Source organism: Taurulus bubalis (assembly GCF_910589615.1).
Source record: "Taurulus bubalis genome assembly, chromosome: 13".
Taxonomy (NCBI): Eukaryota; Metazoa; Chordata; class Actinopteri; order Perciformes; family Cottidae; genus Taurulus; species Taurulus bubalis.
The window spans coordinates 12,986,770-13,000,069 of NC_136601.1; the positions used below are offsets into that span (position 1 = coordinate 12,986,770).

A 13,300-nucleotide genomic window follows, 5' to 3' on the forward strand; every position below is an offset into this window, starting at 1 on the left:
GGGAACGAACAAACAAACGATGAAAAGTGAAATACAAAACTATGGTATGGTTGGGTGTGTGTCCGATTAAACCAAATGATTCGTAGTCAAATATTTACTCTCGGAAAAGAATCTTAAGCTATAGAAATATTTTCCTCAAAAGAAAAGTTTAGTTTTCAATTTATGTATTCAGTCTTATGTGAAAAGAATGGCTGTATCTATACAGCAAAAGCAGACTCCTGCATTCAAGTGTAAAACAGATATATTCCTCAAACGGAACGAATATACAAAACAAGTTATTGATGAAATAGTGTCACGGGAGTGTCTAAATTATATTGTATATGCCGGGTTCTCTTTGAATGCTTTCTCACTCAGTGAAACTTAAGAAAAAGTAGAAGTTATATATTAAAGGATCATGGAAGACATTTAAAGGGCATTCAAGTAGATGTTCTTCATACAATTATGTTTTGTTGGTAAAGCACCAGAAACATCAAAACAACCCATAGTTTAAAGCAGACGACATTCTTTTCTTCGATTGAGCAAAACTGAGCTCAGCCCAGTAATTCTCTTATTCTGGTCAGGAACTTTCCAATTTCAAGTCGTTTCCTGCCCCCTACTGGAATAAGTGAACACAGCAGCTGAACACTTGTTTGTGTAATACTGAAACACTGATCCTCAGGGACCAATTCTAAAAGAAAATGTTTCCCAGTCGAGACGCATGCTGCATGTATTCACAATATCAGCAGGATAGGTGGAACCGGCCTTTTTTAGGGAATCGGTTATATGACCCAACTGAAAAGATCTTCAGATTGAAAGTTGAAACTGCACTGTTATACCATGCAACAGGAAAGTCACGAGTTGAGAATAAAAACGCAAGGTTTTCACTTTTACTTTGGACTGGAGGTGAATGGAAAAACTGGTTGCAGAGCTCCTCATGTTTCACTTTGTTTAATCATTGTGCATCTTGAATTGGTCTTCTCGTTGACAATTACTTTGATGATTTAATAGGTGGTACTGACTAGGAAAAGATTTCATGAATTAAATGAACAATTTAATTGGTTAACACAAACATAAAAAAAAACAAGAAATAAATAGAAAAAATAAGATTTGAGTAAGACCACAGACATCATATCCCATAGATGGCATTGTGGAAAATGCTTTATTTCGCAGGTCAAACCAAAAAACAAAAACAGTTTGGGGCCACTGAGACAATTCACTCCCGCCTTAAACACTGTAATTCAAAGTCATTCTTGGAGTAAAGTAAGCGCGTGGTGGCTGAAAGTCAATCAAGTTTAAGTGCTGGAAAGCCGATCAAAGAGCGCTTCTGTTCAGGCATTCCCAGTGTCCTCTCACTTGAAGATCTTGCCCTGATTGAAGGCTTTACCCACGTGCTTGAAGTCACCCTCCCAGGTCAGGTACTCCTTAACCATGGTCTTGCACTCCTCGCTTTTTGAATCCAGCTTGCGCCACTCATACGATTCGTAGTCGATCTGCCAGTCTGGAGATAGCTAGGAGGGGAATAAAAATATGTTTTTGAAAGAGAGTCTGATGAAATTATAATGTACAGATTAGGGCTGCAACTAACGATTATTTTAATAACCGATTGATTATTTTTTCAATTAATCGGATAAAAAAATCTTTTTATCAAAAAAGCGTTCATTTCCAACCCTTTATTCAAAAACAGAAGTGACAGTGCAAAACATCTTCAGAAAGTGCACAAACAGGTTGCTCCTTGAACATCCCTGAGCTGTTAATTAAAACAAAATGGACTAACACTAAAAACATACACATCTATGCTTTACATCTGCCAAATGTGAGCTCTTTTTACTGTAATTGATCCCTCCAGAGGCTGCATTTACATACCCTGCTTTATCAATATGTATGAAATACTGGGACAGAGGGAAGCTGTACTGATCCATATAGCGTGTCCTCTTCCTTAAACTCTTTCATTCTGGGTCTCTTATGACCACGACGTCCTGTTGTTGGCTAAGCCCGACTACGTGATTTGCTTCATTCTACTTTGAGTAAAAAAAATAAAAAAAAACCTGCAGCCAGATCCGCCGGTGTGCCGGTTTAACGTTAACGAGTGACAGCGTGAACTGAAGCAGACCGGGGGGTGACGGCATGTTTCATCACGTTACGTTTTTTTACAAGCAAGACTGAACTGTAACGGAACATAACGGAACTTTAACGACAATACACAACCAAACACGTTAGCTAACGTGATAGCAAGCTGACTAGCTTCCATTAAAAACAAGTTTGAGGAACATGAAGACGCTGATTGGCCAAGACTCGACTTGTCAAAGATCTTCTATTTTTGAGAACATCACAACCTCAGCTTTTCGTGTCTGACTCCGATCTCAGAAACGCTGGCCGGCCAGTTGCTTTGCTCCGCTTTTTTTTTTTTCTTCTCCGCGACATATTGCCCGACGTAATAATCGCGCGACACAACGAATCGATAATGAAATTCGTTGCCAACACTTTTGATAATCGATTAGTTGTTGCAGCCCTAGTACAGATCAGACTACTGGAAAATCATCTGATTTATAATAAAGAATAATTGGACCATCACATGGTGTGCATTGAAATGCGGACCATGATCTTCAGCGCATGCTTCAACTAATTTAAGAACGTCAAGCTATAAAACATTTAAAGCAAAGACATACCTAAACATAGTCTCATGCAATCCGCTCAATTGTGACCTGCAGTCTAATTTAGTTATGAAACTTAATTTAGCCAAAAAAAAAGCATTGAAGACATCAACCTTAAACATGAAACAATGTGCCCATAGCATGAACCAGCCTATTACCCACTAAACAGAGATGACTGGGATGAACATGGTCTCTAGTTTCTCTTCCTCCGTCAGATTAAGAATTGGTGCCATGAATAGACACCGCCTTGCCCAGACGGGGGAATGATCTAATCAAACATGTTGTCAGTCAGGAAACATTGGTTTAATGTTTAGCTGCAGCAGTATTGTTTTGCAACTATACAGGTGAACAACAACCCAAATCAGTTCGTCAAACACAAGCACTACATGCATGGGGGTGGGAACGTCATCAGGTCAGGACATTGTGGAAAATGTGTTCAACCCTGTTAAAACTTACAGGAAAGACCAGTTCCTGGCCTCTGAAGATCCAGATACCAGAGATGCTGCTGTTGTTGTCGGTGCCAAACAAGATGGCACTAGCGAAGGCACTCTTTCTGAGCTTGTCTAGGCGCTGGAACATACCTGTGAAAAAAAGGGAGGGGTTTTAGACTTATTAATAAATATAAATAAGTCAAACATAAAATGTAATACATATGACCAGTGCTGTCATATTTGGAAAAAGTTCATTAAACATTTGACTCAAAGCTCATCTGGATGATCCACATCAACTTCAGGGGTACCTTTTCCAGATACGATCAAAACAAAAAACACAGAGTAGTTTTCTTTTTTTCATTACACTAAGGTCAGTCTTTTTTCTGTGCCCATAGCATGAACCAGCCTATTACTCACTAAACAGAGATGACTGGGATGAACATGGTCTCTAGTTTCTCTTCCCCCGTCAGATTAAGACTTGTGCCATGAATTGACACCGCCTTGCCCAGACAGGGAACCATATGCTTATTAATCATTTAGAAACAGTCTGCAAGTTAGGATCGGTTAACATTGTGTTACCATAAAACACAAACACTATGTACGCCACCATTAAAAAAAAACCTCAAATGTTGTAAACTCACTGCAACACATGAACCAGTAATCACAGACAAAATTCACAGAATGTTTGCTCCATTAAGTAGGGCTGAAAAAATAAATAAAAAGATTCCAATATAATATGACCCTTAAAATAAAAAGTAATTTACTTTAATTCATGGAATTTGGTTAAATCTTACCTGAGATCAGGTTGCAGCTCTTGAAGGTAAGTGTAAGCTCATCTGAATATTTGTACTGACAGTACCAGATTGAGTAACCCTCATGGTCAAAGTTCTCCCACAAGTGGGGAATGGCTACTTTGAGGGTGTCCTCGTTGGAATACTTTCTCTTGAACTCGTCCATGACAAATGTGCTAGAAAAGAAAAAAGGGAAAATAATATTGAGTCCGAGATGTCCATTGTATTTTGATAATATTCTGTATAATGCAACAACAAAAAAATACAATACACGGAATGTCATAAAATGCACCATAATGGACACAGGCCCTCATTAATCACAACACATCGGCACCTCACATGCCGTTTAACAGCACCCGGTCCCCATACTTGGTCCAACGATTTCCCCGTCACCTACTCGGAACACGCCAGCAAAAGTCCAAACTTTGCCAGTGTGTTCTGATCAGGTGATACGGTGGAGCTCCTTGAGCTGCAGTATGGAGATCTGCAGTTACCCCTTCAAACATTAATTAATGGAAGTTCTAAAGTAGCAGGCAGACGACTTTGTGGCTTTTGGTTTATTGAGCAGCTCTAAGGACTTTCAGCATCGACGTCATTGATTACGCCGACTAGTCATTTAGTTTAACCCTTACCCCTGGCACACTAATTCATCCATTTCTTGTTTTGCAATTTAGAAAAACTACTCACAACCCAACATGTCTTACAGAGAAATGTTTCACTCGCCCAACAACTGCAGATCTTGATGTTGAATCTGATCTGTGCCCATAGCATGAACCAGTCTGTTACTCACTAAACAGAGATGACTGGGATGAACATGGTCTCTAGTTTCTCTTCCCCCGTCAGATTAAGAATTGGTGCCATGAATAGACACTGCCTTGCCCAGACGGGGGATAAACAGTTTTCTGATTGGTGTTCAGGCCCATTACAGCCTTTTTAATTTTAATGTTCAATATGCCATTAGATGCACCAAATAATCTCAATCTGCTGAAGTGATCCACTGGCAACCTGCAGACTATTGGCTCTTCATGGAACATGGTTGGCCACTGCTTGTCTATGCAGAATTAGCCAAAATGTGAGGGGGAAAAAAACAATTCAACAAATGCAAACCAATGCTTTTGACAAGAAAATTATAAAGATTATTCTACCTCTTTGGCAGGTGTGCAAATGGGTCCTTGGTTTTGGGTTCAGCAGCCAAAGCAGCATCACACTCATCGATCTCCTCTTCAGGGGCAGGCTTCTTCTCTTCCTTTTTCTTCTTCTCCTGGGGCTTGGCAGCCTCTTTTCCTCCCTTCTCTTTCTTGGGTGGTGCCTCTTTCTTGGGCTGCATTTCAGCAAACTTCTTGGCTGAAGAAACAAAATATTGAAACATGTTTTCTGTTTAATGATGCAATTATTTGGCTTTGATTTAAGACTCAAAACTAATACAGTTTAAGTATTTATGTCAATAACCTAAAGAAGAGTCTTTTTTTTTTTACTGTGCCCATAGCATGAACCAGCCTATAACTCATGGAAAAGGAGATGACTGGGATGAACATGGTCTCTAGTTTCTCTTCCCCTGTCAGATTAGGACTTAGTGCCATGAATAGACACTGCCTTGCCCAGACTGGGGACCACCCGTTTACCAAAGAGTTGAACTTTGTTTCTATCCAAGTCTTTGGAGATAAACTGTGAAATATTGCCAGACGTCGGCCTTTTGAATAAAACGAAAATGTCCTGTCCCTGAAAGCGATTCAGTATGTCATTTACGTTATTTTAACACTTAAAAAAAGTAAGTAAATGGCTGCATTTGTCAAATGCCATGTTCTTTTGATGCAATCATTTAGCCACAACCATTTATCTTCCAGGACAATTTAGCTTAATTTTTAGGAGACATGGAACAAACACTCGAAAGGCTAGTGCGCTTCAAACTTGATCCTGTAAATTACACAGTGGGCTCCAGCAGCCAGCAACGTGCTCAATATGAGTCTTCTGATCTCAATGCTGACTACTCACCATCAAACTGGGCTGTCTTTTCACACAGTTTGACCTCTCCAAGGATAGTCTTGAATTGGGGCTGGTTGACACAGGTGACAAACCAGCGAGTCACATTGGGGTAAGGCTGACGGAGAGAAGGCTCAAGGACCTACAGGGGACAGAGTGGTGTTAGGTCTTCCTGGAAAACTAATAGTATGCCTTACAAGTGTTGCTCCAAGTAAATATAGTTTAACAGTGCACTGTGTGTATGTCAAACCTGTTTGTAGAGCCAGATCATGGAGCATGCCACAGTGATGTCAGCCAGGCTGACCCTCTCTCCTACTAGGAAGGTACGGGTGTTCAGGTGTTGGTTCAGCACAGCAAGGGCCCTCTTCACATCTTCCTTGGCCTGCTCTGTGGCCTGGACAGATCCAGACAGAAGAATGACTATGCATAATATCACAACATCTACACGTACCTAGTCTCAACTACAGTGCAAGACACAACTGAAATAGTTACCAGCCTTCCACCACAGCGAAGAAATCATAATTTAAGTCTTGCGCTTAACCAGAAAATGCTGAGCTGCAAACCTGCTTGTTGAACTGCATGATTCCCAGAGTGGGGAAGACCCATGCGCTGGCCGGAGGGATGATCTCTGAGTCAGCAAAGCTCACCCACTGCAGCACCTGGGCTGTGGCCTGGGGGGTGGCACCGCGCAGGGCATCATTGCTCACTGTTGGTAAAAGGTGAAGATCTTCAATCATAATGTCATACCAGTCTATATTTTGTACACTGAGCGCACAGAAAGTTTGTTCATGGCATTAACCATGTATTTCAGTAATGAATGCGCAGAAAAGCAACTTAAAGTGCAGACTAGTTATAAAGTTTGATGGAATGCAGCGTACAGTGCAACAGTCAATGTCTGTTGTACTGTATGCTGCATTCCATCAGACTCTTTTCCTCCTTTCTCTTTCTTAGGCGGCATCTTTGTTTGGCTGCATTTTAGCAAACTTCTTGGCTGGAGAAACACGAAATATTGAAAAAGAAAATTGTATTAATTATTTAGCACTCAAAACTAATAAAACGGAAAGTATTTATGTTTTATTTCAATGACCTACATAGAGAATTTTTTTTGCTTTATTTTACTGTGCCCATAGCATGAACCAGCCTATAACTCATGGAAAAGGAGATGGCTGGGATGAACATGGTCTCTAGTTTCTCTTCCCCTGTCAGATTAGGACTTAGTATCATGAATGGACACTGCCTTGCCCAGACTGGGGACCACCCGTTAACCAAAGAGTTAAGTATCGTTTCTATTTAGGTCTTTGGAGATGGACTGAAATATTGCCCGACGTTGGCTTTTTGATTAAAAAGGCAATTTTATGTCACTGAAAGTGATTCAGTATTTCATTTACATTATTGTAACACTTTTATAGTAAGTAAATGGCTGCGTTTGTCAAATGCCAAGATTAATATGTATAATCAAACAACAAAGGGAATTTGTATCAAAATATGATCAATGATTGGCCGCAAAAATGTGATCAGGGATCTTCAAGTTATATTGGCTTCACCCCCCTTTGTGCTGATCCAAATGCACTTCTAATGACTGCATTAAATGTATGTAAAATAAACTTACAGAAGTGAGCAATGGCATTACTCTCAAACAGACAGAAACCATCATCTCCCTGGTATGCAGGTACCTAAAAATAAAATTGAAGAATGATTTAACACATTGTAATCCTGAGTCAAGCAGCTTAATGCATAATGACATATGTAACAACAGATGGTCAAAGTGGTTAAAACCGGTTCACTTAAAGAATTGATTGCAGTAACCGATTTTCATTGACACTTTTTTTTTTAAACCATTTTTGTTTCTTTTAAAAAGAGGTCCTACATGCCCAACATAATAAGTACACCAACCTTGCCAAGTGGGAAGTTGTTGAGGAAGGCAGGAGTGCGGTTCGTCTGCCCGAAGGTGAAGGCAGGGGAGTTGCTGGCGACTTTGAGGCGAGCCCCGCTGTACTGGGCTGCAATCTGGGCCTTGAAGGCCCGCCAGTTCTCTGGATACGTGTACAGAGTCTGGAGAGGGGAGAAAACAGCAATAGTTTAATAAAATAAAAACACGTAATTATTTGAACATACATGCCTCACATGTAGCATGATGACCAGAAGTTGGGGTAACTTTAAGAGGTTTTCATGCCAATATCTCACGACGGTTTGATACCAAACAAGGATGTATTCTGGCCGTGTTCTAGTGCAATTACTTTAAAATATAAAATGAAAAGGTCTAGTTTTTTTTTTTTTTTTTTAAAACAAAACAAACAAAAAACACACAGACAGACACACAAGATACACGCGGTGCGTTGAATAAAGCCAAACCAGTTTGAGGGCTAGCTGGTGGTGTTCTCGACACAAATGTATGATGTTATCCAAATCTGGACAACCGATCATTTAAAATAGACGTGGCCAGAATGGGAGCAGAGTGATAAAAATGTGGGCTACCGAGGCCAAATGTACGGTTACTTAAGATAACTACGAGAAAATATTTCACGTGGCTTTCCGCTCGCTTTAAATGCTAACTAATGCTAGCTACCATTACCGGCAATGTAGCCCGCTACTCTTTGTACAGCTGTAGACAAAGTAGCTTTACATAAAAGGCAGTACCGGTTTGTCGTAGGCGTTCAAAAACACAACATAAAACACCAACGTTGTGCGAAATCACCTCTAACTGCAACAGTAAGATTTTACACACGGTAACGTGGCACAAGCCTGGGTCAGGAGAGGAGCGTCATTCACTGTGAATGCAACGTCAGGTTAGCAACGGCTAACCTTAGTTTACATGAACACTGAATGGAATTCTTCGTAAATGCACTCGATAAAAGCTACATAACGGACCGAAAGCAATGTTTACGTTAAAAGGTACTCTGTATCCATGTAGATGGGCCTGATATTCGGCGGATTGCAACAGGAAAGTCAAAAGAGATACCCTAAATTAGCCATCTTCCCATTTTACTCACCCCGGCCGCCATCTTCAGGACGAGAGAAAGAAAGAACGAGCACTCCACTGACGTATTTACGTACACGAGTCGTGCGCGTACTTGAGGTTTCCGCGTTCACGTTTCGCCACATCACACAGATGCAGTTCCATCAAGTCTCTTTGCGGATCAGGAAAGATCAATACATATTACCATGCGGACACATTGAAAATACAATACTTTATTACAGTCAGTGTACAAAGAAAACAACATAGTTGATATAAATTATGAATTCTACAAAGAAACAATACATGTTCTGCTTGTATGCCATCTTGCCAAAGATTTAGTAAGCAGTCTCCTGGAATTGTTACACTAGTTTCAATAAAACAAATGTATGCTGTAGAGCATTATACTAAAATAATGTATCTAAGGGGCTTCTCTACCTGTCACCATACCATATCAATCAGTGTAGAAAAATATTAATTTTAACAAAATAACAAAGCTACTACAAAAAAGTCACAAAGTAAATGTGCTCCCTCTGGGGTGAATCAGCTCACAAGACCTAGAAATACAAAAAGGCAGGTTCAACAATCAATTATACAACATTTTTAAAGCACAGGTTATACACAGCTCAACCCAAACTGTTCTATTGCAACCACTTTGAAGGTATGTTCTTATTGTGCAAAATAATTTGACATTGAATACATTTATGCAAGACTTTTATAAATGTCTGCCAATCTGACAAACAGATACATAACCTGTATGACTATGTTATGTATAAAACTCACCCAGATAATCGTCCATGAGAGAACCGATGGCAAACTGAAAAACAAGAGAAAAGCTTGTTTTTAACTTTTTGTATATTAAGATACAGTACATCACTTCTATAAACTACTGTTTAACATCTGATCCAATGAAGAAGAAGAAGAAGAAGAAGAAGAAGAAGAAGAAGAAGAAGAAGAAGAAGAAGAAGACTTACAATGTCGTTCTTGTCCACTCTTGTTCCCACAATCTTTAGCCTAATCTCATCATCTTGCTGGATTACAATGTCCTTGAAAAGAGGAGAAGAAAACAGTCAAGATTCACAAAGAGTAAAATAATAATAGGAGTAGTATGCAGGACTACTTTACAACTACTTTGTATACAGAATATATGGCAATATACTATTATTTAACTTTTTCTTTACTATGCTTTCTAAAAAATACCTTGGTTTACACCAGCGTTACTATAATTACCTGGATTTGTATGTGTTCATTTATTCTAAATGTTGTTAAAGGCAAAGCTAGGAAAATATCTGGTGAACATCTATTTAATTAAAAACACTTTTTTTAACCTCCAGCTGGAAATATGTAATGATTAATTAATTGTCTTACCTCATCAACTGTCTTATAACAAGGAGGATTGGAGTTGGGGTCAAACTCCATTTCTGAAGGGATAGACTGCAAAAACAAAGAAAAGGAGAGTGAGATAAAGATCAGAGTTTAACCGATAGTGGACTTTTAAAGGCCGCTATAACAACAATAGCTTGGAACAGGAATTAGTTGAAATCATTAATTAATGTGCATGCATACTCCCGAGGGGAGGAGGATCCGTAAGTGTGTAATTTCATTTCATAAATCTATAGTTACGTGACTGGATTGGGAAATGAGAAAATTAATTGTTAAAATAAGTTAAAGTAACAGTTGAATGATGTATTCTCCCCCATTACTGCCAAGAAAAACATACCTGGCGAATAAATGGTTCTGATTCTGATACATGGAAAAGCCTATAAAAAGCCAACCGTTTCGGTCACAACTATTCATTTTATGCTGACTCACGTGGCGAGAGATGAAGCAAGACATGGGACCGATTTCTGTGAACAATCCAACCTGCAAGAAACAGAGAAAAATATAGGTCATATTTTATGTCTATAAAGACACAAAAGTAAAAAATATCCATTATTAGCTATTCATTATTTAATACATATTCAAAACATCAACCACTGCAGAAGTATAAACTCTCCACTGGAGGCACATTTACAATGATAAAGTTAAAAGATGTGATCTTTACCAGTAGAGAACTTCATGAACCAATATAAAATGTGGGTATTTACAATTATTTTTCAGAAGTAAATGGACACATGTTGCCATTAGAAAATTAGATAAAAAGCAGTGCAGTGTCAAGATGATTTATTAGTATAAATATGTCAGATTTAATATGTCATCATATAAACTGTTCCAGCTTAAACATCTTAATTCACAGTAAACTGTATTGTCCCATACCTTGTTGACCTGAGTGACCACAGCGTCAACCACCTCCCCTTTGAATGGGCGGAACACAATGGCCTTGTACTTGACTGGGTAGAGGACAAATCCTCTCCCCGGTTGTATTACACCTGCCCCGATGTTGTCGATGGTGGTGACTGCGATGACAAAGCCATACCTGAAGGAAGGTCACACATAAATCAATGCCATGCATATGTCCATGTAGAAATATAAATGCTAAGTTAATATCTTCCATATGCAGGTGAATACTGCCTTGATGGCTTGGGAAGGATGTAACAACTATCGGCCGTGATCTGTTGCCTTTGAATGTGTTTTTTTACTGCCAAGTCAAAACTCAAAGTTTTAAGCAGTGTCTTCCAGAGGCAATGTTTTGAAATGACTAAATAAATCTAACCTAAAGTATTTAAAATGATTACACAAGTCGTTTTTTTCCTATTCCTGAAAGTGCACACACACACACACACACACACACACACACACACACACACACACACACACACACACACACACACACATCTGTGCATTAGCTTGAAGTTCACTACACTTTAGTAACATATGATACAACCTAATACAATTCCGCAACATTTCACTGAAATTACTTCTTAGTCAAAGTACGTCCTCAATGTATTTGTAGGTGCACAATAGTCAGTATGTACTCACTTGCCAGTGCACGTACCCTCCACTTCTGTGAAAAGCTTTTGCTTCACGGTATTGAGGAGGTTAGGGCCAAAATACCTCGGATGTAGTAAGATTTCATGCTCCAAAGAAATCTGATAACACAAACAATACATGCGTTATAAGACACCCCTTACACTGATAATGCGGGTTGCACAATGTTATAGATATTATGCTGTTTTAAGGTACGGATGCCGCCACGCTGCATCTGGTTAATCAAAGACGAGAGAACTGGTGGTATTACTGCCCGGCTATAAAACAACAACGCTATTCAATGCGTCGAGGATTTTCCGAAGTTTTGTTCAGCTCCAACAGCCACGCTAACCGATCAAGCTAAGCACACATTGATCAAATACAACCCCAAATACTGTGCTAATAGCCGTCTCATACCCGGAGGGTATTACACATACTTACATGGTAAAACATGTTGCTGTAATGTTCGATTCGTGCTCGCTAAATTTCCTTTTTGTTTTTTATCCAAAGCGTCTTGACAGAAACCGCCGCTCATTCGCGACCGTTCGCTGCAGTCACTTCCGGGTTACGAGGATAGATCGATCAATGGGCTTTTGTTGCTACCAGTCCTCTCAATACTGACTCCTGGCGACGAGGAGGGGTAATGCATAAGAGCGGGGACTGTATAGGGACAGGCCGACCAGACATTTGACAGAAACAATGGTGGGAAGAAAACAGAGGCAGGGTTTTAAAATATATGTTATACAGCCAACATAAAGTCAAATACAAAGAAGGGACAGGAGAAACAATGTGTTACCAACTAAGCAGAGACTGGGTCACTGTGGACTGAATTGATGGGATGGCAATGGTGGCTAAGCATCCAGATGGAAAATGCAGCTTGTGGTGATGCAGAAACGGTGAAGCACGCCTTGATGGGGCACCAACTATCACAGACAGAGGAATGCATCACATACCATACGGAGTTACAGATCAATCATTAAAGTCCTTTCTCACCGATGGAAATTGGGAAACAACATAATCTGTAATCAATTTTCAAAATTGTACTGGACTCTGTACAGTGATTCTTAACCATAGGGCCAAACCAAACTTTCCGTTTTTCACCTGTGGGCCGCGAGGGTCGCGGGACCGCATAGGTTATCAATTGAAGACAGCAGAGATTTTACTGTTGTCCATGAGACGCTCAGTTACAATATAGCTTCCCACCACTGGGTGGCGGTAATGCCTCAGTCAGTTATTTAACAAGCTCTAATATGCAGAAGAAGAAACTCAGCCAGCAGCTAGCTAGCCTGTAGCGAAAGTTATAGAGAAGTATTTACAACGAAAAAATGAAGACGAAAGTGCTGCTGAACAAACGTCTAAATATTTGTGCAAGTAGAATCCTGATTTCACGAAGTAGGGCTTTGTGAACGGAGGTAACGAGGGCAGGCCCGGCGCCAGGCACTGATTTGCGTGGGGCCTTACGTTGCTTTGGGGGGGCACTTTTTTTTTGACAGCCTATGGTAGCATAGGAGTTCAACTTTTCACCTATAATCAAACTCCGGCACAAAAAGGTGACAGACGGTATTATTTAGAATCTCACAAGCTAGTAAATAGGCCAGCTGAGCAGGT

General features: G+C 39.8%; 2 protein-coding genes across 2 annotated transcripts; both read right to left on the reverse strand.

Annotated features, from left to right (window-relative positions):
- Positions 1-1,110: 1,110 nt before the first annotated feature.
- eef1g (eukaryotic translation elongation factor 1 gamma) lies at positions 1,111-8,853 on the reverse strand. Its single transcript, XM_079229148.1, has 10 exons — positions 8,823-8,853; positions 7,726-7,884; positions 7,442-7,505; positions 6,396-6,538; positions 6,083-6,226; positions 5,845-5,974; positions 4,998-5,196; positions 3,856-4,028; positions 3,087-3,211; positions 1,111-1,487 (listed from the first exon to the last, which is right to left on the reverse strand). The coding sequence occupies exons 1-10, from the start codon at positions 8,832-8,834 to the stop codon at positions 1,329-1,331; spliced, it is 1,308 nt and encodes a 435-aa protein (XP_079085274.1). The 5' UTR covers positions 8,835-8,853; the 3' UTR covers positions 1,111-1,328.
- Positions 8,854-9,001: 148 nt separating this feature from the next.
- polr2g (RNA polymerase II subunit G) lies at positions 9,002-12,194 on the reverse strand. The gene is made up of 8 exons (XM_079229189.1): positions 12,134-12,194; positions 11,705-11,814; positions 11,042-11,201; positions 10,598-10,648; positions 10,154-10,219; positions 9,760-9,831; positions 9,569-9,602; positions 9,002-9,342 (listed from the first exon to the last, which is right to left on the reverse strand). The coding sequence occupies exons 1-8, from the start codon at positions 12,143-12,145 to the stop codon at positions 9,329-9,331; spliced, it is 519 nt and encodes a 172-aa protein (XP_079085315.1). The 5' UTR covers positions 12,146-12,194; the 3' UTR covers positions 9,002-9,328.
- Positions 12,195-13,300: the final 1,106 nt, after the last annotated feature.